Genomic DNA, 25000 nt, shown 5'->3' with positions numbered 1-25000 from the left:
CAAGCAACTGTGTTGTTTTGTCTGCTATTTCTTCAAAAATTCCAGCAGCCTGTTGGTATATTTCTATTGCTTCGTTGACTTTGCCAACAGTCGTACAGCCATTGGCTAGTTTGAGAAGCGTTTCGCTTCGCATTTCTTTATTTCCTTGTGTTTTATACTCCTCGGCAGCAATTTTATAGCAGTCAACGGCTTTGTCTGTCTCACCTAAGGCATCGTAAGCCGTGGCCAAATTGTATTGCAGATCAGCATAGTTCGTAATTCCATCGGCTTCTTTTTCCGGGGGTAAAGCTTTAAGTAAAAACTCTACCCCTCGCTTAGCATCACCCTTGGCTACATAGCATGCACCCAAATTAAAGTAACACGCTCTCTCGGTGAAACCTTCTTTCATGTCCTCGGCAAGTTCAACTGCCCTTTCGAAAGAGATGAAGGCTTCGTCAATGTTCCCCTTTGCAAGTTCCTCGTGGCCTTGCCTGGTAGCTCCGTCAATGTCATCTGAAATAACTTCGCTGTTCATATTAACAACCTTGAGGTACTTTCAATCTCTTCCTGCACAGTAAGAAGATATGACATGACCTTCAAAATGAGAGGTTCCTAAGTTACGGTCTTGCCGTTGTTTCCTCCTGAAAGCATATCTGACTCACATGAGATAATATATGTGTAAAGTGAATGATTGTTATCGATCTGCTATCGTTCGTTTTTGTTTTGTTGAATAAAAGGTTGTTGTGAGGTGACAGATCGAGAAATTGCGGGCTCATAGATCCCTCCAGAACAGCATGCGCAGCAATGCGCCTCGCTTTGGAACACGTCATCTCCTTCCTTTCTCTCTCTTTTTCTTTGACTGAGTGATGGTTTAAGTTAACAGAGTGAATTGCAACAGAAATGAAAGCGGTATGTTTCCTTAATTGACTATAATTCAAACTGGTCCTTGAATGATTTTTTAAAACATTTCAAGAAGATTAGTTTCAACGTAAAATCACGGAAAGTCTTCAGAGAGGATTCATCACGTGCTGGCTTTGTTTACGAAAGTTTGGCGCTTGGTTCAATTTGGTTTCGATTTTTTATGGAAAAATGAAATCATTATCCCGATTAAAGGCTTAATAGATAGGCTAAACTGCAGAATACCGGGCCACTTATTTGCATGGCAATTGCCTTTTAAAGCTTATACTTTGCTGTCTTTGTTAGCATACCCCACTCCTCATGAATAGGAAGAAGCTTATGTATGAGAGTATAATTTAAAGCTGGTGACACATAGTTTAACATCAGCTGAATGTTGCAGTTCTTGCCCCACAAATGGATAACTTTGTGTCACGTCATGTTAAATGCTGAAATAGACCATTTAGTAAGTTAAAGACTGGGCCAAATCGCAGAATACCTGCAACACTAGCTATTCTGCGTAGCTCTTACAAATGGCTACACAGAAATGCATTCAATATATCAATATTCACACATGGCTACAAGGCTTTATGGTTAAATTTGAATATTATTTTGTTTAGAAATCTCCCTTGAGCCTTGACAGACAAAGAAAACAGAACTGAGCTGTGAAATTTGACCATAGGGTCTCGTAGCCATGCGTTAATATTTAAATAACGAACTTGGCCCATTGCTCTTGTATCTACAGTTATTAGGCCTAGGCACTGGTTTTAAAGTGGTTAGTTTTCAGTTATTGTGGTGCTTATCAAAAGTTATTACCCAATATGGCTCAAGTAACTTTACTGAATTATGAATAAACTGCATTGGAGTAGCCGCCTAGACACATAGCTGCCTTCCAGAGAACTTGCATGAATTATCAATTAACTACAATGGAGTTGGTGCACAGCCACTTTACCAAGAATTTGAGTGAATTATCAAGAATAAATGACAACTCGAGCAGTCGCGCACAGTAGATGCATTGCCAGCTGCACGGTTTAGCCAGAGATGCAGGGTTTTCTACAATTGCTCCAAAGGCTGTTGAATGGAGCTGATAGAAAATAATGACACCGTCTACTTTGTTCAACATGTTTTAGCCTCTTTGGTGGGTTTGTAGTAGCAGCTAGAATCTTGATTTCATTTAAATTATTTAGTTTATAATAATGTATTTTTTAAATGAAATAATGATGATATTCTGTTTGCTAGGTTTTTCTTTGCTTTGTCTTTGGATCGATTATTGGCTTTGCTCTTAGTGCAGAAGGAGATTCTAATGCCAGACTGCTTATATCAAAGAACATTCTGAACCAATTTGTTGTTGAAGGAAAGGAATTAACTGTTCACTATAGCATATACAATGTTGGAAGTGGGTAAGATGGCTGTGAACTTGTTACCACTCCTTGAATCAATAGACAGCCAAGTGAATGAATCAATTATACTTTAATATTTGCAAATACAATAAACAGGAAAATAATAACACTAATCATAACGTAAATTGCAAGAAAAAAAGAGAAGAAAAGTAGATAAAATAAAATGCACTGTGTAAAATTTGGGACACCCAAGTATACTGTAGTTCTGTGAACTAATCAAGTAAGTGGCCTAATGATATTAGTTTTACTAACTGCAATGCTATCTTCAGTTAGAGCTTCATCATCAACTTATGAATTACCCTTTCACTGTAATTGGACCATTAATAAAATTTTTGATATGCATGTTTTGCTCCCATGTAGCCTTCTGTCCGATTAATACAATGTAGTCTAGTCTGGTCATAACTTTGGTTCTCACCCTGGTCAAAGATTTTTCATTTTTTGTGGCAGTAAAGATTCACCACCAAATTGCCCTTTCAGTTTAATTGCAACCAAGTATTATCCTTAATACAATGTATGCATTGCCTGCTCCTAGCTGATTTTGTGTCTTAGTAATAGGTATGTGGTCTGGAGGTCATGAATTTGGTTCCCACGGTGGTATTAGGTTTTTCTTATTTTGTGTGGGCCAGTTCCTTATTAATGCTATGCGTTAAGCCATTGACATCTCAAACGCCCTAGGATGTCCCCAGTTGACAAGTAAAATTGTCTGGCATCTCCCTCCCAGCGGTCAATGGGTTGATACTGTAGTTTAGTAGAGGAGAACCTTGAAAGACTAAGAAAATGTGACAATATTATACATAAATGTACAAGTGACAGTAACTTTATTGTAATAAGAGTAAAAATTAACAGAATTTTAGATGTCAACTAATGAAACTCTTTCTGTGGAATTATTGTAATTGGGTTTGTATGATCATTTTTACTAATGTGTTGTTATTTTGTTGATTTTTTTAGTCCTGCCACCTCTGTGTTATTGACAGACAATTCTTTTCCTGCTGATCAGTTTAATGTTCTTCACGGATTACTGTCAGTAAAGTGGAAAGCTATTGCTCCGTATCCTTACCAAACACCTACATCCTTACCTTACTTGCGTGCATCATTTTACAGATTTTTGTTTTCCAAAGTGATAACTCCATAACCTATAGCAAGGGACTTCAAGATCTACAGTGTGTAAGCTCAATATGTTGTGCTAAAATGTGTTCCCACTTTGCAGAACAATTATTTTTCCTCTTTAAATTTAACCAGTGATACTCTTGTTTTGTGCCTGTCTTGTTGACAACAGAGTCGTACATCTTCAAGTCCCTACTATGCATTCTAAAATAACACAACCTTCTTCTGACTATTAGGACCCCCTTGTTTTTTTGCTAGCATGCCCAAGTCATCATGATTGGTAACTCACATCTCTATAATCATTTGCCACGATTGAAATACACCATCTATTTGTTAACATTGCAAGGATAACTCCCCCTCAACATCCCTTCCCTTCACAGTTATTGCTCCCTCCATTTCTTTGTGCTATACATGTACTGTAGCTTCAACTCTCATTTGGAGCACTTGCGTTTTTGCGTGCTCAAGTCATCATCGAATGCTAGGTATGATTCAAGTGCACCTAAACCCAAATTTTTTTAGTCTACAATATTGATCTCTCCATGGAAAGCAAACATGTTTGACGACTCTTACCTCAAAATTATGCTTTTTATCTGCCGGACAAGAAGTGCAAAGTTATCAAAGCTAGCAGTAATTTGGACCCACGACCGTGATGTGAGAGGCATGGGTCCATTCTCCATTTTACATCACAAATTGCTTTGCAATGCAAAATTTCTTTGAAAACAGGAATGCAAAGCAGTTTGTAACGTAAAATCAAGAATAGACCCATGGCTCTCACATCACATCACATCACGTCGTGGGTCCGAATTACTGCTAGTTCTGCTTAGTTTACATGTACATGTGGTTTGCACGGCACAGAAAAAGCGAAATTCTGGGTAATAATGCTGACATAATGTTTGCTTTGGATGGTAAGATTTATATCAGGAACAAAAAATATTTGGGTTTAGGTGCACTTTAACAGATGTTAAATGATCTGTATTTGGTTTGGTTTTTTTCCTTGACTGTTTGTTAAGTGGCACTAATGTATCTCACACAATAATCCTTGAACCGAAGAGGTCTGGAGTGTTTAATTTTACATCTGCACAGGTTTCATATAAAGCGTCTGAAGATGCAACAGACCCTCAGGTAACTTAATTGTCTGTAGAGTGCAAAGAGGTGGTTGTATTCCATGGTTACAAGGTTTATCTTTGATAACCAGGTATCGCAATGCTTACTTTGTGGGCTAAGCATTGTTTCAAGCCATAAAACGCTTCCAGTTTTCCCTCTGTTCCTAATAGTTAGAGTACATGTAGTTCTTCAGTGGAGGAAAAATTGGTCCAGGTGCTGTTGCCCTGGGCATAATGTTATTATACATAAGTTGTGCTCACAGACAAATAAAAAATAATTTAATGTCAATGAACTGACCTAATGGGCAACTGAAATTCACTGGTCTAGCTACATGTACCTAGTCTGTCAGAAACACAAAGTGTAAGGTTGAATAAAGTCAAATCTAAGACTGCAAGTTGGGCCAAACAATTAAGAGCGTGTTAAAAGCATGGATTAATTTAAAATCTGAGCATAATTGTTAATAATTTTCTTACTACTGTAGTTGATTAAGCTATATTGGATTCTCATCAAGGAAGCTACATATTCAAGTGGGGGCAAGTGACTGAAAACTTGAATTTTCCTGCCCACTGGGCAAGTTGGTTTCAAGATTTTTTTCCTGCTCAGAATGTATATGAATTTCAATTTTCATCATTAAAGCTGTCAACTCTTTTCTACCGGCTCCCTTTTTAGAATGCAATATTTTATACTGTATGTAGGACTTCACCATTCAAGTATAATATTATTATTAGTTTGGAAAATAAAAGCATTTTTTATAACAAAGCCTACAATCGATAATCCTTTTGCAAAATAATCCGAAAGGACTTTACACTTAAATACATACATTGTATGCAGTTTGTTCATACTCAGTATATCTTTTCTTTCAGATTGTATTTTCTACATTGCCAGGCGAGGGAGGAATTATGGCTCAGCAAGAATACGACCGCAAACACTCTCCACATTTAGTGAGTCTTTTAAAATGTGAAAGTCTTTCTTGATTCAGACCTGGAGCCAGTTTCTCGAAAGTTCCGAAACTTTTCAGGCCTTCCTCGGGTGTCACAATAGACCTTTTTGCAGATACGGCAGCCATTTTGATTCTATTGTTTCGGAAGACATTATGGGATGCTCAGGGGGCAAATTAGTGTGAGACAATAGATAATCAAAATGGCCATCGTATCTGCAAAAAGGTCTATTCTCATTGTATCATGAAAACGGAGTAGTTTTAAGACCAGCATATCAAAACAAGCGGATTGCAATTTCGTAAATGGCTTTTTGGGTCCAAGATGTTCTCGGGAATTTCGAGAAACGGGCCCCTGGCCAAGCTTCAGGGCAACATCAAATGGTGACGGAACCCCCCATTTTTACTTGTGGATATTATCCACGCATTTTGGGGTGAATCTGTATGCAAATTTGTCACTCCTGCGTAACCGGAAGTTTTACCTAATTAGAAGACATTATGGGATGCTTAGGGGGCAAATTAGTGTGAAACAATATATAATCAAAATGGCCATCGTATCTACAAAAAGGTTTATTCTCATTGTATCATGAAAACGGAGTAGTTTTAAGACTAGCATATCAAAACCAGCGGATGGCAATTTCGTAAATGGCTTTTCAGGTCCAAAATGTTCTCGGGAATTTCGAGAAATGGGCCCCTGGCCAAGCTTCAGGGCAACATCAAACGGTGACGGAACCCCCCATTTTTACTCGTGGATATTATCCACGCGTTTTGGGGTGAATCTGTATGCAAATTTGTCACTCCTGCGTAACTGGAAGTTTTACCTAATTAGCCAATCAGGATGGATAGCAAGCGAATCACAACACAGCTTGAAAAATGTGACTTCCTGTTCGCCAGGTTGTGTGCCGCCATTGATGTTTGTGGCTTTTGTACTTTAATCATAGTTAGTGGAGGGAGACTGGTTATGAAAGCCAGCGAACTTCAAAGGGTTAAACAAAACAACGGGCTTTTAGGTTGAAAGTACCAGTCACGTGATCATGAAGGTGCACACTCGAAAACAATATGGCGGACAGCGCAGACGAACTAAACATATCATGTTAATTTAACTCTCTCGTTCTAATCAACATGTTCCATTGTACACTCTTTTTTTGTTACCTTTGGCTATTTTGTTAGATTCTCAATTTATTTCACGTTGTTATTTATCTTTGTTTAGCATATTATAAATTCAAATGTAACTTCAAGTTAATTCTACTTTCAAGTGAAGATGGTCGTTGCACGACCGAACTATGTCTTGTAAATTTAATTTCAAATGTGCCGTTACTTTTATAAAAATTTGTTAAAGAGTAATCTTATGCCTGTTGTAGAAATAGTAGACTTCTTTTACAGGTTTTTTTTTTAAATTTTTCAATTATTTTTTTTATTAATTTGCAATATTATTTACAGTACATACTACGTACAATATTAAAACTGACGACGTTTTCAGAAGTAAGAGTATCAACAACACCCTTCACAGTCACAGTCCTTACAAAACTAACACTAAGTACTATCCCCATGGTTAAATTTCAGCAAAGGGGATCACCTCACATATGTGCATTATTTTAGGTATCTAGTCGCATATGAGAGCTCCCTGTGCTGTTCAGTGGAACGTTCTTTCCATTGGTTTCCCAATGCAAATGCTCTTTCCTCTTTGAAACAGTCCGCCCAGTGCAGGTGTCCTTGTAAACACAATAATTTATTATTCGGACTTTTCAAATAACTACAGAAAGGCGAGGTGATCATGGACTTGAGAAGGTCGCGCGTGAGATTCTTAGCCAATGATGTCAAAGCAAAATCAGACGTGTTGTGTGCCCGCGTTCCTCAGCGCACACCACGGCCAGCCCTTGGGAGGAAGCCCGGGGGGGGGGACTCCCATATTAAACAGACGGGGATGCTCGTCGTCTCGCTTAGGGGTGTAAATTTTGGATTTTGGTCTCGCTTAGGGTGTTCCGGGCAAAGCGCCAATAATTTAAGCCACCAGGGTCTCGTTTAGGGTTCCGCCAAGAAACAGAATTACGCGAAGAGAAACAGAAGCCAAATTTTCTTTTTAACGTGTTTTGTTTAGGGGTCAAAATTCGCTTAAGCCACGCCCAGATTGGTCTCCTTTAGGGGTCACAAAAAGCTTGCGCCACGCCCAGATTGGTCTCCTTTAGGGGTTAAATTCAAAATTTCCGACGAGCATCCCCGTCTGTTCCATATGGGAGTTCCCCCCCCCCCCCCCGGGGGGAGGAAGATGTTACCTGCACTCCCAAAACGGCTGGAAATCGAATCTAAGCAACTCCATGATCCGATTAAGCTCAATAGCGTTCTTTTGCAAGGACATTTAAATTAGGGACTGTACTACAGGGACGCCTGCGTCTGCATGAAGAAGTAAGTTCGAGGATACATCAGTCATTAAACCCCGCGGGCTTGTTTTCTTTTTTCCTTTTAGGTTGATTGGGGTCTCTTCAGTTTGATGTCTTTGCCCACCATTCTTATACCGTTTTTGGTCTGGTTCAGAAGCCACTCAAAGTATGAGAATTTCAAGGTCAAGAAGAACTAAAGCCTAACACATTTGGCGAGAACAACTGCAAAGTTTACATGAAAAGACCACCATGTAACTGCTGCATGCTGCTCCAGAAGCGAAGGACGGCAACGAATTCATTTTAATAAAATGGTTTTATACAGTTGTTTTATGGTTGGTCAAACGCATTCTCTGATTTTCATCGACAAGCTTCGTATACAATCCTTTCCTGACATACTTAGCAGAAAGGCGTCTCAACTGTGATAGGTTTCAGTGATATGACCAGTCGTATTCGGCCCTTTGTTACTAGAAAATGTACCATACACGAGATGTTAAAACACATAGGATGTGTCGGATAAGGTTTTGAACGCGTCGAATAGTCGATGAGACACCGAAGAACATTTCTTTCTCGGGTATTTGATTAGCGATGTTTTGGCTTGATTTTTTTCTGTTTGCACCGAGAATACTGGACATTAGCTCAAGACGAGAATTGCTAATCCATTCCTCCTCACTTCGTTGAGGCATAAGACGTGGATGGTCGACCGCCAGTGGTTCTTGGTTGTATGCTTTTATCTCCAACTCGTGTTGGTCACAATCTTTTTTTTTCTTCGTCTCATTGATGGTGTTATAGTATTATTGTAATATCGAACGTATGTACTATCCACCTTTGCGGTATTCATCAGACCCCAGTTGTTCAAAAGGTGGATAATGCTATCCACCGGTTATCCACCGGATAAATCACTATCCATTGGATCGCGCAATTGGTTTCGCTATGACTTATCCACTGGGTAGGGATTTATCCAGCTGATAGCGCTGTCCATCCTTTGAACAACTCGGGCCAGATGGTTGTAACCCCTTTCTGCGACCCTTTTTTTTTTTTTGCCAGAGTTTCCTGTTACCTGTTCTTTGTGGCAATACGACTGACGCCTTGCTGCCCTGACAAGACTTAACCATTTGTGAAGTATGCCCTTCCATGCAGTAGGATGCCTTATGAATCTTTCCATCTCCGTGTTACCTTCCATATGGAGGATTTCGATTTAACTTCGAAGGGAACAACGACAGGGTTGCGCAATGATAAACCGATATGCCTTAATGTGACTGCGCGATGCAGTTATGAGTCATGTGGTTATCTGAAATTTTACTATATGACTGCGTGATGCAGTTCTTGTCAATAACCACATTTTCACCGTTGCTCACCAGTCTCCAGTAGCATAGTGGTTAGAGCATCCGACTAGATCACGGAGATCTGGGGCTCGGATTTTTCCGAGTTTGCATTATCGTCGTCTTTTTCGTCCGGTGGTTTCCCATTCCATGTCCGGTACTTTGAGGGCGGACATCTCGATAAAATTCGTGCATCCCGTTCTAGCGCGAAGTCGTGCTGCCCTTGATATCAATGATTCAATTTTCATTTGAAAGTATAAAAGTAAAAAAATTACTTCGAGATCAGTACGAATATGTATGATATGATATCTGAGAGATACCATTAGCACTCGATGATAAAATTCGTATCCCCGCGCGTTGTAATGTAATTACAGATTCGTAGAGCGTGGTCTACAGGCACCCCCAAACTCGGGAATCAAGATTTATGGTCTTCCAGAAAAATGCGCGATGCTCGGCTAATCTTAGCTCAGAGCGAGGAAAAGGAATAAACTTGCAATTTCCTTTTCTCTTTACATCTAACTGCGACGACCCGGACTGGTTTTTTACTGGGCTGTCTGTTAATAACTCTGCGTAAATTTCCATTTGTTGGAATTGCTACATACAGCACAGACAATCAAGCCTGGAGCTGAATACGCGCGAAAAGCAAAACCGCTTCATCTTGAGAGGTAAAAAGAGCGGCAAATGCTACAACTACTGCAAACATTTACGCGATCCTTTAATGGAAAACGCGCAGTAAACTTCGCAAACTCGTTCACAGAGGAGGTCAAAACGCGTCCACGATTTGAGCTGATAATCGTAAATTGACCACAGTGGAGAGACTGTAAAGCTAACCCATTCGCGGGATGTTTACAGTTTCCCCACGATGCCTCACCGGTGGATCAGTTGGTTGAGCATTGGGCTGTCATGAAGGAGGTTGCGGGTTCGAACCCCACTCAGGACCTTATAGTAACCGAGGAGAAAGTACGGCCTTTTGTAATTTCATCTGCATGTGGTTAGACTTTCAAGTCTTCTCGGATAAGGACTATAAGTCGTAGGCCCCGTCTCACAAATATCCTTCATTGTGGGACGTTAAAGAACCCACACACTCTTCGAGAAGAGTATGGGATGGAGTTCCCGGTTCTCTACAGCAGAACTGGCCGGCTTCGCGTGACGTCTCTTAAAAGGCTTGTGGTGTATGAGGCCACCTAAACATGACCAGCCTTAAGCCAAAAAGGAACTTTACCGGTCAATTTACTCTACTGAACTAACTGGATAGTAATAACTTCTCGTGTTTTTGACATCCCCCGACGCAGCGCTCTTTCCTTCGAAACTATCCCAAGCTAGGCTGGATGGACCAGCCATTTTGTGCGCCCGCGTTCCTCCGCGCTCACCACGGCTGGATCACTGGTCTAAGCAATAGACCACTTTCGATATATTAAAATTCAGTCCTAAACAAAAGGTATCATCTCGAGCCTTTGGGGAATAAATATATGGATTCCCCAGAGCCTCGAGATGACGCCTCTTGTTTAGGACTAAATTTTAATATATCGAAAGTGGGCTATTCTATTTTCCACCAATCAGAAAAACACCTTCCTGCCAAGTACAAAATACAATATACAATTGCGACGGGTGCTACGTGACGGACAAAAGACGTGGACCAGTGATCCAGTCGTGCGTTGGGAGGAGGATGTTAACCGCACTCCCAAAACGGCTGGAAATCGAGCCTAATCTCAAGCGCACACGAAAAAAGGCAGGAAATAGCTTGAAAAATCCGCATTCCACCGGGAAGAACTTTTCAAAAGTTCCATTTGTTTTTATCAAAAGAGTAAAGCCCCTCCCCCACCCCCAACAATCCAAACGAGCGGTTTAAGACTATGCAGAGTGACAGTAAACAAATGACATGATTCCAATAACTTATTTTATTTATATCTACTCTATAAGAATGTTTGTTTGTTTGTTTGTTTGTTTATAGACTTTAAGGACTAAAACAACTGTACAGAACACAACTAAGGAGGAGACAACATAATTTAGTTTTCATGTGGAACAACTCCCAAGAAATTTAAACAAACTACACAAAATTTATCAAACAATTTGTACATGATATAATAACTTCAATATCCTGGGACTTTTTTTCCAGGTAATCAACTTTTTATATTAGCATTATCATTATTAATGTTGCATTATGAAAATTATACTTTTATACATTAGACAGAGGACAAGAACTTGACCCAGAAAAGATTTTGGTCAAATTTGTTCAACTTGACTGAACGGTATTTCTGAATAATTATTACAGAAAGACTTGAGTTTTCTCCACAAGGCTCTTGGTGATAGAAATCACAAATAATAGCATCATTCGTGCAATGAAAAGGAATATTTCGGGAACTCACTTGAAATTATTGACAATCATTGTAAAAGAACAAATAAGCATTGCTTCAATCCCCAAAATATTAGAAAATTCGTTTAACTAAGCAGCTTTTAGTCAAGTCTAAGTGACAGCTTTGAAAATGTAAACATTAGCCGTGAGTGAAAATGTAAAAATGAGCTTTTTACGTACGAAAGTCAAAAGGAGAAACCAGTTAATTAACTCTATTCCTCCCTTCTCAGCCCCCAGTCGCTTGATAACCTCGCTTTGCATATTTACATCAGACTGAATGGGCCATATTCTCGAGGAAGGACTGGAACAAGAATGGAATCGAGGAAGACCCGAGGGGGGATCTTTTAAGTGAAAACTGATCCCCATTCCAAAAATTCATCGCCTTCTCATTGCAGTCCAACCAGAACACGAACAAGCATAAAGGGTGCTTCAATTAGCCCCTGACCTCAACAAGCAAAAGAGGGTTTCACCAAAACCAATCCATAAATAGCCCATTTTGGAGTTCCTACATGCCTCAGTTTCAAAGCGAGTCCTGGTGCACAACCATTCAAATGGAAATAAGTTGCGTATTCTTATGCAAATCAAACTAATTTCCCTTACAATAGTTGAGCACCAAGACTCACTTCGAAACCGAGACAAACAGCAACTCGGAAATGGCCCATTAAGATCAACTAGCACTAAAGGGAACAAAGTACCACCACAACAAGAGGAGTTAAAGCGAGGAGCTATAATCTCCTTTTCCCATAAGACGACAGCGTTAATTACACTTGCCATTTTAAGCCACAAATGAACTAATGCACCATGGAAGGAACAAACACCGATTTCCGACTATTATTCTAACTAAGATCTACCAAAATTGAGTCCGAAAGAAAACTGAGCAGCCAGAGCCTGCTTTCGTGGTTCTCAGCTAAAACTGTGACGAGCTACTGACCGGATATGACCTTGGATTTAATTGTGGCCAACATGATAATCGATCCAGCCTTTTGATTGGTTCTTTGGATCTCAGTCTCGGCAATCAATTACCCTTACACGGACGTTTGACCTTACGTGAATCGACAGTGAGTGCGAAAAAAATGTCGCTTGGCTGAAATTCCTTTTCCAGTTCGACGACAGGAAATAAACGAAAAAGCTTGAATAATGCGATTGGTCAACCGCACCTCGTTGGCCAGTTGCCACCTGGTATCCACCTCACGGAGCAACTGTTCACTATCCTACAATAGATTGTACTGAACAAACCGTGGTAAAATGCTGCTTGAAATTACAGTCTCTTTGGGAAGGTTCAGAACGTTCTATAAACACCCGCGGGGTTCTCCATGCTAATACGTACATGAAGGAAGAAGTGTTACGTAGAAGTCCAAATAGGCTTCCACAAAAAACGATGTTTCTCTTTAACCAATCGATAGTCACAAGAATGTTTCGATGTTTAAATCATCAGCGCAATGCTGTTTCCTTCCTAAAGTCATTCACAAGATCATTCACAAGATCATTCACACACGATTCTGGAGCCACCAGATAGAAGTCAAATCTTAATTCTGTAAGAAATGGGTGTTTGTTCCCTGCCTGAAGTGTTACTGTATCAACAAATAATAGAAGCCTTTGATTATTTACTTAGAGAAAATGGGACTGATGGTACAGCTACGAGTGCCGAAATCATTCAACTGTCCTCGAAAATAGTTTTACAGCTCTTTACAACCTGCAACGCAATCCTGACTAAAAGGTTGTTCATACGATGAGTGCGCTCACTTAAGATGTTATTTACTCAGTCGTTACTCCCCACACCTCACAAAAAAAAAAAAAAAACAGACTCAAGATTCTTTTAAAAACACTCCCCTCGGATAGCGATTGCAAGTTGGGTTCATCGAACCACGATAGATCTCGAGTGGTGTTATACCTTAAAAAGGAGTCAACAGGAAGGCTAAGGTCATCAAATAACTGTCGACAACAGAAGTCCTCAGTGCACTCACGCGAGCCATTGTACTTCACAGATTGCCAGAATTGTTAATAATTCTCCACGCGCCAGCATTCCTTTCCGTCAGCACCCAATAATTTAAGTAGGTACGTCACCTGCGACCTCCATAACAGACACACGACGATGAAAAATTGAAACGGGATTGAATCGCCTCGTGCTCTACCAAAAATATGCAACTTCGCAACAATGGTGTGGTTATGGTCAACAGCAATAAATATAATACTTTATAATTCTCTAGGGATTTCTTGTCAAGAAAAACGCTATGTACAATTTGTCTTTCTTTTTTTTCTTATATGTGGAAGGTTATCTATGCCTCTATATTGTAATTAAATAGTTATGCAAGATGCCAATTCAATCAAAACTGGTCAAAAGAGAAAACCTAAGCGTTTCTCACACACAACTGGTTCAAGCATGAATCGCAATAAAAATTACTCCGCAATGGTGGTCTATGCTTCCGGACCTTTCTTGTAGGCCGTTGCCTAAAATCCCACTCGTTATCGTGGGAGCTATCAAACTAAGAGCACAAAAAGCAGCTACAATTATCATGTTACGACAGAATTTTCGCTTTGTTTACAGGAAGCAACATCGAAGATCCCTTGCGAGTGTCTTTTCCTTAGCTGGGACGACTACGCTTGCAACTGTGTTGTATGGACTTCGCTATTAACGTATTCTACCTGCCAGCGGTGTGTGAGAACCCGGGTAAAATTCTGTACAATTAATACCTATTTTTCGTGAAACTGCTGAAAAATGGGCTAGGCATTACGTAGAATGAAAAGTGGAATTTAGAATGCCATTAAAAACAAATTAAAAATGGAAAGAGAGCTAGACCTGAAGTTAAGGAGATGATTTGTGTAGATTACAGTACATAGGACTAGGGCATCAAAAAGGAATTAATCTATTTAACTCTTTAAATGCAAGGGCATCACATTGACCGCAGTGCATGAGAATTCTACAACTTTGCCAGTGACGAAAACGGATGCTGCCTCGATCTTACAAAACAAGTGTAGAATATGATACACCACCAAGTGGAAAAAAGGAAATGGTAAGAGAGACAGACAGAGAAAGAGTATGACCCAGACGAAGATAAAAGTGAGCGAGACAAACTGCGGCCACAACGAACTATGATGAGGTTAGAGACGTACTGGACGATGACGGTGGCTCAGATGAAGTCCCAGAAGTAGATGTAGGGTTTCGCGGAGGGACACTGGTACTGGGATTACTGGAAGCTGCATTTCCGGAAGTGCCACTACAGGGTGTTCGTCTTGATGAATCCTGGGGATTAATTAACAAAAGCACTACACTCAGGCTGGAATTAACCCCAGCTTAAGAACTCTGACGTTCAAAAGCATCACGCTGAAATTCGCTTTGCCAGAACGCAATACAACATATTTGATTTTATCTCGTTTAGGCCACTTCGGAAAATATCATAATACTCTCCGTTTGTCCCCCCAAATTTTGCATAAGCATTGTTACCAGTTTCTCTTGGGACTTACAATGGTCCCATGAGAAAACAAAATCAATGCTTATGCAAAATTTGAGGGGGAGGGGAGAGTATTATGGTATTTTCCGAAGTGGCGTATCACCTAACCTTATCCTATCGAGCCGATCCTAAAACAAGAAACGTTCCGCTGTAACATTCTGAGCTACCCAACCAAGCCCTAAAACTTACCCTACCCAAACCAAACACCACTCTGCGAAACGACTCAGAACGTCTGCGAAACGACTCACTGGTGAAACGACCAGTCGCCGAACTAAATAGGCCATTTCCGAGTTCATGTCTGCCTCCTCTTCAAAGCGAGTCTAAGTTCGAAGATTTTGTGATGGTAACAAGTTCTACATTACATATGAATGAAAACTAATTTTCATAACAAAAACTTCGCACTTAAAACTCGCTTTGAAGAGGAAGCTGACATTAACTCGGAAATGGCCTATTAGAATAAAAGAATTTTAAAATCTAATGATAAGCCGAAGCCGGCCATATACTGTTTGCTGTTAGCCGCTCATGCAAATCTGTGTCTCGCAGGGGTTGGCGCGGTGGTGACAGCACTCGCCCATCAAGGTAGCCTGAGTTGGATTCCCGGACTCAATTGATTAACTTCATATGTGGGCTGGATTAGCTAAGTTTTACTCCGCTTCGAGAGGTTTTTATCCATGTACTCCACCAGTTTTCCCAATCATTTGATCTCATTTGCTTTAATTTCGCGTGATTTGATGTACAGTTTTCCCAACTGGTAGATGAGATTTAGACTTAATACAGTGATGATGATGCTCCCACAAAAAACAAGCGTTTAGTACTTAAGTGTGCAAAGAAAGAATCTCGATTTCTTGGAATTTATCATACCCAGTCTTCCGCTGCCTTTTTCCAATGTTCATGGTTATCGGTGAGGTGTCTAATGGTTTCAGGTACAAAAGCGAAAGCTGCAAAGAACATAAAAGAACACATGATCAATCCGATGCACACTAATCAGCAAGCTCCACGAAACACCTTTGAAAAGCAGCGTGGTAGCATTTGAATGCGGATACTTTTGTCAACGCCCACATCTCTAAATTCCAATTCGATCTGATGCAGGACCTCCCTGAAAACCACTTTCGGGCGAGTGGGGCTTTCTGGGTAAGTATCACGGTTATTATTAACGCCGATACGTTGACTCTCTGGCGCCAGGAGTTCAAAGTTCAGATAACTTTATCCAGTGGATGAGTCACTAGCCAGAGTATAAAAATGTACTTCTCCTTAAACGATGGTCAAGTTACACACCTTTTACCAAGATGTACTTAAGAGTCTGCATATTCACATTTACTAGTGCTAATAGAGGGGCTCCGCGCACGGAGTACCACAGTTAAAGGGAACCTCCACTCTTACTGCAGAATAAGTTTAAGCCGAAGGAAATCATGTTTACAAACAAATTTGTTCGAAATTTGTTTTTAAAACACAAAACAGATTGGTACTTGATTAACGATATAAAACGCGACAAATGCAAACAGAAAATACGTACCATCCCAGGCATCGTAAAGATCACTAACAAAGTAATCTATGAACCACACCTGAGGAAAAAGAGAAGTAATAGATATATTGATCAAACAAATAACATAAGGAGTCTATACATACATTTATACATACGTAATTGACCACTCCCCATAGGGGCTTTTCAGGGCCAATGAAACAGTCTACGAAACGCCAGAACAGGACAACAACTGTTAAGAATCCCACGTGGCCGGAGGTCAGAACGGGTCTTGAACCCGGGATCCCCGGATCTCAAGGCCAGCGCCCTAACTATTCGGCCACACTGCCTCCTTTGAGAGGCACCGGCAAAGTTAAGGTTCATTATACAACCATGTTGACGATAAAACACAGTTTGACGCTACTCTGGTTTGAAGAAAGTTGAATGCATCTTAAAAAGTTACCATTCAGTCAATTCAAATTGCGATAACTTTCTTTGGATCACCCTTGGTGAAGACAATAGACAGGAAGGTTGAAACGTTGGGTCTTTGAATTGTAACTGTTCAAGCTACATCAAACCGGAGTGGCATCAAACTGTGTCTGAATATGAGATCAAGTTGCCACTGGCTAGCCCACTCACCTGTGACCTCGGAACGTTACAAGTCTGCTTGTCAAATACAGGCATCACTACTGGTAAGCCACGCCTCTTTTCCTCGTCAGTCTATGATAACAGTACATAATATGATTGGGTAACAATGGTTAAAACCGATTTCTCAATGTTTGCCTTAAAAACAGATCCTTTGATTTTAATGAAAACAAGCATTCCTAGCCTTGCTAGGAAAATCTCAAAACAGGCTACAATAACTTGAGGATACGTAAAGATGCTACTAATTTCTACACTTATGCCCTTGACAGGAGCTTCCTGGATTTTCACAGCTTTCAGTCGGATTGCGGACGTCACTTGCTCCGGTTGAGCATTCCTACTCCTCGTGACTGAGCGAAATTTTGAAATCTTAACCGATCAGAACTCATAGTCGAAGCAATTCACAGTGTGACCAAAGTGCTTTTTGCACTGGCCTCATTTGACTGTCTTCGTCTTTTGTGATTGACCACAGGAATAACTTTGCTCAATTTTTTTCTTTCACGACACGCCATTTGTTATTTGAACAAAGCGAGCTCCAGATCACCCTTAGAACGAAAAAAAACTCACCACGCGCAAAACGTAACACAACCCTTCTCCCCTCAACTCTACCGCAAGAAGCAAAGACTCTTGAACGAAGACACCATACCTGTGAGAAGTATTCAGCAGCTATCCTATTGGCCCACTCAATACAAAGATAGCGAGGACGTGCCGGATTAGCGATATCAGCACACTTGATTAGCATTCTCTTAATCAACGTTCTGTTTTCTGGCGTATTGAGAGCCACAGCAGAAGATGCAGTGGAATCCGGGGTGCCTCGTCCACTATGCTGCGAAAATATAAGGAAAACGTTAGCTAATGAGTGAAGCAATACACGAGCACAACGGACGAGCATACATTATGGGACGAACGCTTGTATTCTCAATTTTTTCTGTTAAGGGCTCTACCAGCGGTGATCTAACCCGAAGGTCGTGGGTTCAATTCCCACCCAGGTCAGAGTTTTTTCTCTGTCCTTGTGTTGGCCCATTTCCATTAGTAGGGCTAACGCTCACATGGTTCATATGGGGGAGAAAACTAGCACTTCACATTACACTCTAATCAGTTAAGTCTGTTGAAATATAAGCGCTACACGGCCAACGTTTGCAAAAACGTAAACCCTTCCTTGCATGAAGCCACTCAGTTGGGAGCAGGTCAATTTGTTGGACTCACGTGTCCACGTGAAAGAGTGCCTGGCTTCAAATCCCGTTGACGCCGCCATAGTTTTTCAGGGCCCGGTTGTTCAAAAGCCGATCAAAGCTAACGCCATATTTAACAATTAGACCCGTAGCCCGCAAGGGCTATTGACCCGTGGCCCTTGAGGGCGAAGGGTCTAATTGTTTTAGTATCACCCATCTAGTAAAAGGCAAATAATAAAGTTAGCAAATGCAAGTTAAGAAATATTTAATTGGGAATTAAACGAAAGAAAGCGTCACGCTTTTCGCTACTCGAGGACTAGTACTAATAGTCCTCTAGTAGCGTAGCCAATCAAAATGCAGGATTTGCATTAGTGCACTAGTTGGGTGATACTAATAAAAATTAACCACGGCGTTTATATTTCTCTACTCCCAAAAATGCTGTTCAACGCTGATATTCGGCCAAACTTTACAACAGAAGAAGTCAATCTTGTAAAACAAAAATAAGCAAACTAAACTTTCACCAAAAAATTGAAAACATGAAACAACAGTTGACGCTAATCCTGGATTGAGTTAATCGGCTTTCAAACAACCGGGCCCAGGTGTCCCAGGTGTCCCAGGCCAAACGTTGAAATCAATGTTCTTAATGTTCAAAATATGCTAACTACAACCAATAAACCTCTGGTTGGTCATTTACAACAAAGAAGGACGCCAAGGTGCGGCAACGCGATTGTAAACTCTCTCTTTTTCTCAAATAACAACAAGAAACGTCATTCTTACCACAGAGTGCACCTCATCCATGCTTGAAGTGCGACGTTTATTGATGGAATTGACAAACTTCGAAAGATGTTCAAAATGCCTCGTCATCTCAGTTGCCATCACCATATCAATGATCGCCTGACGAATAGTGCGAAATTCATCCCTGAAGAACGAAAACAAGAAACATGCAGTTTAGTTCGACGCACGTATGAACTTTGGTCAGCACCTTTATGGACGGTACGTAGCCAACAAGCTCTCGTTAAAGTGCAACTAAACTCAAATATTTTACGTCCCTAATATAAATCTCCTCATCCAAAGCAAACTTGTGTCACCATTGTTACCCTGAATTTCGCTTTTCCTGTGCCGCGCAAGCCACGTAAACTTGGCAGAACTAACAGTAATTTGCACCTACGACCTTGATGTGAGAGGCATGGGTCTATTCTTGATGTTACGTCACAAACTGCTTAGAATTCTTGTTTTCAAAGAAATTTTTGCATTGCAAAGCAGTTTGTGACGTAAAATAGACAATTGACCCATGCCTCTCACATAACGGTCGTGGGTCCAAATTGCTGTTAGTTCGATAACTTTGCGCGTCTTGCACAGCAGATATAAAGCAAATTTTTCAGGTAAGAATGGTAAAACACGTTTGCTGTTGGTGGGGAGATTAATAGTGTAGACGAAAAATATTTGAGTTCAGGTGAACTTTAAGGTGTTTTATAGCAATAGGGAGATTTAGCATGGTGTTGAAGTGTGACGGAGACGAAGGGTGTTGATTATCACAAAAGCATGAAAACTCTCTATTTCGTCTCTTTCCATACGTAAGTTGATACCTTTTGCTAACAGGCAAGAAATTTGATTATATCAAACAAGTTTCTAATCTTCCATTCTTGAAAAAATCAAATTTTCCGCAAATGTGGTTTTAATTCTCTCTAATAACTCGCACTTTTTGTGTTCTTTTTGTTATATTTAAGTTGCAGCAGGGTGGGGACGTCATACAACTTCCAATTGTAGAGTGCTCTGTGGGGACTGGCCCCAACACCAGGGTTCTTAAGTCTTCAAAAACGCATTAATAATTCATGAGCCTAACAGCCTATCAAAAGACCGATAAAACGTCACGTGCATGAGCTTTATATCCTGATAAAACATTCCTCGTTAGTATTCTTCATTTAAAGAATACTCAGCAGGCATAGCTTATTTTACTTGTATGCTAATATTCTCCTCTTACAATTTGAACCATTGTTCTAAGTTCAGATGGACACGCTTCTCGTGGAATGTTTTTTTGCAGCCGTTCAAAAAACTCGTTTTTTTTGGAAGTGCACTGTAGTTGTACTACACACTATGTCACTGGGTGGTACATGTACGAGTGTAAGAGTGTAAGAGCGTAAGACTGTTAGTCCGTGGTGACAATAGGCCCACAGCGCGTGCATAACTCACGAAAATAAACAGGGCCCGGTTCCTCGAAAGCCGATTAACTTAATCCAGGATTAGCGTAAACTTCTGTTTCACGTTTTCAACTTTTTGGTGAAAGTTTCTTTTGCTTATTTTTGTTTTTCTAGATTGACGTCTTCTCATGTAAAGTTCTGCCGAAAATTTGCGTCGAACAGCATTTGGGAGTAGAGAAATAAACTGCTTGGTTAATTTTTAATCTTAGATTAGCGTTAATCGGCTTTTGAGGAACTGGGCCCAGGTCTTTTGGAATCGCACTTGAGTTTCAACAAATGAACCCCAAAATCTATTTACTAGTAACCGCATGTCTTCTCAGGGGGCTATTTACCAAAGATATCTACCATGGTACTACAATGATATGCGGTATCAAAACAATATCGTGTACTATTGGAGCTACATATTGCGCAAAGACAACTTGAATCTCATTGAAAACAAAACGCAGCCCAGTTAACAGTTATGGAATAAAGCTCTGTGTTACTGCACTACCACACGTACGCAATGCGTGCCTATTTTTTAAAAATTACTTTAAAGCCTCCACGAGATGATAAACAAGTGTCATGGGAAGAAGCCACCGATTGATCATCCTAATTGCAAGTTTTGTTACATGTGCAAAAGCAGCGCTTTATCCTTAGTTTTTTTAAGACGCTGATCGTTGCTCGAGCTTGAGTTGAGCCCCACCAGCTTCTCTACGTCATCACCTACAAACCCAACCGCCTGTTCATGTTACTTTCTTTAACAAAGTTCATCTCATTAAATATCAAAAGCAGTCATTTTTTTTTCTTAAAGCTTACATGTCCAGTCCTTTGAATATGTTAGACCTCTCGTCACGGGCAGTGAGTTTGAACGCCAATGCAGCGTGGTGACTCTCCAGAACTGCGATGTCATTGTACAGAATCGCAAGTTCATTGCCAGCATTACAAAGAAAGGAGTTTGTGTAGCCCGGATGGTCCACGTCATGAACAACTGCTGCTATTAAAGAGGCTATTTCATCAAGAGGTTCAAGAACAGCCTACAAGACACAACAATGAAAATACAGTTAAATTTCAACTGGTGTAGTTCAGGTTTCATAAATGCACTCTTCTTAAAAGTTTAATAAGAAGAAGCAAACCCTACAACGAAATGATTTGTGAATGGCTTGCACACGTTTTCGAGCGCTTGCCGTCAGATGAAGGTGTATATGATTGCCGGAATCTGGGTTGACTGTCCTAGGAAATTCCCAACGTACCGGCGCTAAGCATTCGGTAGTCGAATCTTTTATCCGACCTAGTTAAGATCCATCAATGCTCACATAAAACCAATGATGGAAACAAAAACATCACGGATAGAATACAAAAAATCATTTTCCTCAAAACCTGAGCACAAGCGTCGATTGATTCTTACAATGCCACAAGCCCAGTACATGTATTCCTGGAATGACTTCACCTACAAGTTATGATTAGCAGAGACCTTACAGGATGCAAGGCGCTTTCCATAGGAGCAACAGTGGAACAGAGACAAGATAACTAATGGGCCAGGGATCAAAAGAGAGAACATGTTTGGGATTAAAGATCAAAAAGAAGGGAACACCTGTAAACTTAGTGCCTATCACCTTAACACACTTTTCCACTATTCTCCGATATCGTCCAAAATACATCGTGTTGGTTTTAAAACCTTTTGGTTAAAATTTCCCTTATTATTGGATTTGAAAGACGGGAAAAGTGGTCACACTTTGATCCATAACCGAGCAATGAAGGGCAATGGGTTCGATCCCGGGTTGACGTCACAAGCTAATTTACATCGCTGTTTTTAAAGAACTTTCTCAATGCAAAGCAGTCTGTGACGTCAACCCCGTATCAAACCCGGTTAGTGACCAAAGTATGGCCACTTTGCCCGTCTTTCAAAGCCAACGAAAACGTGAATTTTCCATCAAAAGGTTCTAAAAACAACACGACGTATTTGGGACCATTCAGGAGAATAATTAAAGTGGAAACGTGTGCTGAGGTGATATGCACTTAAACACGGAAATGAGCAAGCCCCTGAAAGGCCCTCGCGAGTGAGTTGAAATTTACGGAAAATAGACAGATACATGTACGGCTTCAGAATCTACCTTGACCCTTTCTTTTGCCAGAAACACAGCTGTTGCGTGAAGAACGTCCGCTGCATGCGTTGAGTTGTGATAAGCATTCTTTGAGTGATAATTTAATTCTATTAACTGCAAAAGAAAAGATTTTACAAGACCAAAGTGAGGAGATAATTAAATAACTGAAGAGACTCGACAGTTTTGATGGTCTTTGCTACGACACATTTGAAACAATTTAACTATCGACAATCAACAGGAAGATTTTTAAAACGACCCCCACACCAACATGTACCAATAATACAATTCTCGATTTTTTCATGACGTCACCGGGCCTTTTCTGCTCCCCTCCAAAATAACCCATAGAGAAGATAGCTCCATTCTTCTGCAAACACTTCCATTCGTTTCGTTGAAATCTGGAATACTAAACTTCTGGCCAATACAGCCATTGGTGACTACACCTCATTGATGCGACCTGAAGAGTAACCTCAGTGGCTTTTGGCATGTTTCAAGACGTCAAGAAAGCCATTTTGTGTCCAGACAAAAACGGTCTTCGCATTTATTGAGCCTGAAAATTGATAGTATATTTTCCCCACCAGGGACTACAATTATGCAAGGTCATCTGCACCCAAAAATGTAAAGAATGGTAACGGCATCCAACTTCTGGAAAGTGGTCTCTTTTTTAGTTTTGGAACAATATTCAACTAAAATCCCATAATAAAACTCTTCCCAGCAATTTCACTCCATAGAACCCTCCCTCTTATCTATTTTTTTTTTCAGTCCTTAGCAGTATTCCATGAACGGATTTACAATCCCACATTATCCCACAAGGTTGTACGGTCAATTTTTTTTCTCTTAAATAGCCGAAAGGCAAGATCTGAATTTAGCTGTCTTGGGTACAAGGCTCCACGTAACTCGAAATTCAAAATAAATTTATGGTAAATACGGGCCATCCAGTTTTGGATATTTCGACGATTGACCCTAGAGCCAATTTCCGTAAGTGTCACGAAGTGTCCCGTTGCTCTTCTCCTTAACTTCAACTTCACTCGTGTCTCGGAACACAGTCAATCAACCTCACAAAGTGTCTCCCAGATGCTGCTCCTCAAGTTAAGATAAAACGCTGCATTTGCCCTAAGCTTAAAAATAACCGTCGCTAACCTTTACCCTTACTTCGTTGTTGGGAATAGGTGGCAAATGCCTTAGACTTAAAGGGACACTTTGCGTTGGATATCAAAATTGGGTGTGCATCTAAGAGGCCATTTCCGAGTTCATGTCGGTCTCCTCTTCAAAACGAGTCTAAAGTGCGAAGCTTTTGTGATGGTAATACTAATTAGGTCTACTTTAGAGCGGTTATCAATTGAGTGTCGAAAGTAATTAGCAAATTGCTTTAGTTTTGCATTATTTCACTCAGTGATTGGTTCACAGTTCTCGCGTCACTTTTTCAACCAATCAGAACTGAAACCAAAAGCAATCGTGGCTCGCGCGCGCACATTTTCCCGCGCTTTGTGTCGACTTCGTGTAATTACTTCGAGTTTTGATTGGTTTACTGGATTGTCTCCGTCCTTTTTGATTGGCCAAAGTAATTACTTTGGTCAAATTGGTTTTAAGACACTCGATTGAAACTCGCTCTAAATATGAATAAAAATTTATTTTCATAAGAAAAACTTCGTACTTAGACTCGCTTTGAAGAGAAGGCAGTCATGAACTCGTAAATGGCCTATTAGGGTCAATCCTGGTCCAGTTTTACAAAGAACCTCCAGCCAAGTCTCTAATAAACGCACACGAGACTTACTTGTAGCCAGTTTTTGAGAACGTCTTCAGAAATGTTGAGTATCTCACAAGCCCTGAACCTGTTGAGTATTTTCGTTCCCAAAAAGTACAAGGGCCTAAAGGAGAAAAAGAAAGAAACACGTAAACAAAGGTGGACTACTCCTTTTACACCACTAGCAATTATGCATACCAAGATCTGTGACTATTTTTCTTGTTTTGTATAATCAACATTGCATTCAAAACGACATATTATTACTATTCCCACATTGATAACAAGATGTGTTGAGTTGTGGTACTTCCATGAGAGACCTGAACAGCATTAGGCCTCATCAAAAAAAAAACCTTGGACTATAATACCTACATGTACTCTTAGTACTGAAACCACAGGTAACCCCGGCTCACTGTGTGCGTCACGTAGGTATTAAAATATAGAGAACATATGAGGCGAAGTTTAGGTCTGAAAATTTGCTAGAAAATGGTAATAAATATCGATAAAACTTACCATGTGGTGAGCTGTTGTTGTCTTTAATACGTACACAAAGTTTCGGGGAAAATGGTCCCCGTTCACCTTCCTTCATAATGTAGTGACAAGGTAGGAGACGGAAGCCAGCGTCGGGACTCCGATCGACCAAAAACAAGCACGATTTTTTCCCAAATTGCTCAGTGAGTTTTGTTTTTAGCAATTTGGGACTCCCCTCCCTCGAGGGAGACTTATTATACTCGTCACCAGGCGTCCAGAGTTCAGTGCCATTTTGAATTGGGCACTTCGTGAGTACCACGCTTTC

General features: G+C 40.4%; 3 protein-coding genes across 6 annotated transcripts in view; 1 reads left to right on the top strand and 2 right to left on the bottom strand.

The window, feature by feature from the left end:
* Positions 1-729, bottom strand: part of LOC137993309 (tetratricopeptide repeat protein 24-like) — a 6680-nt gene extending 5951 nt beyond the window's left edge. Inside the window, exon 1 of the mRNA XM_068839070.1 lies at positions 1-729. This exon is cut by the window's left edge and continues 114 nt beyond it. Coding sequence (XP_068695171.1) covers positions 1-514 — 514 coding nt within the window. The 5' untranslated portion in view covers positions 515-729.
* Positions 730-769: 40 nt separating this feature from the next.
* On the top strand, positions 770-8117 carry LOC137993308 (translocon-associated protein subunit beta-like). Its single transcript, XM_068839069.1, has 6 exons — positions 770-888; positions 2113-2273; positions 3222-3320; positions 4388-4499; positions 5345-5422; positions 7880-8117. The coding sequence occupies exons 1-6, from the start codon at positions 880-882 to the stop codon at positions 7988-7990; spliced, it is 570 nt and encodes a 189-aa protein (XP_068695170.1). The 5' UTR covers positions 770-879; the 3' UTR covers positions 7991-8117.
* A 2876-nt stretch (positions 8118-10993) lies between these two features.
* LOC137993347 (high affinity cAMP-specific and IBMX-insensitive 3',5'-cyclic phosphodiesterase 8A-like) overlaps positions 10994-25000 on the bottom strand; it is a 54768-nt gene continuing 40761 nt past the window's right edge. For 3 of the 4 annotated variants that reach the window (XM_068839118.1, XM_068839120.1, XM_068839121.1), the window contains 9 exons: positions 24238-24331; positions 22476-22580; positions 21181-21398; positions 18965-19106; positions 17662-17841; positions 17013-17093; positions 16428-16476; positions 15776-15852; positions 10994-14706 (listed from right to left, as the gene is read on the bottom strand). In XM_068839118.1, coding sequence (XP_068695219.1) covers positions 14554-14706; positions 15776-15852; positions 16428-16476; positions 17013-17093; positions 17662-17841; positions 18965-19106; positions 21181-21398; positions 22476-22580; positions 24238-24331 — 1099 coding nt within the window. In that variant the 3' untranslated portion in view covers positions 10994-14553. The remainder of the gene's footprint in view (positions 14707-15775; positions 15853-16427; positions 16477-17012; positions 17094-17661; positions 17842-18964; positions 19107-21180; positions 21399-22475; positions 22581-24237; positions 24332-25000) is intronic. The other variant, XM_068839119.1, reaches the window with a different exon arrangement.

Source organism: Montipora foliosa, chromosome 2 (genome assembly GCF_036669935.1).
Source record: "Montipora foliosa isolate CH-2021 chromosome 2, ASM3666993v2, whole genome shotgun sequence".
Lineage (NCBI taxonomy): Eukaryota > Metazoa > Cnidaria > Anthozoa > Scleractinia > Acroporidae > Montipora > Montipora foliosa.
The sequence above is the reverse complement of the archived record's forward strand: the minus strand, read 5'-3'. Positions and strand labels throughout refer to the sequence as shown.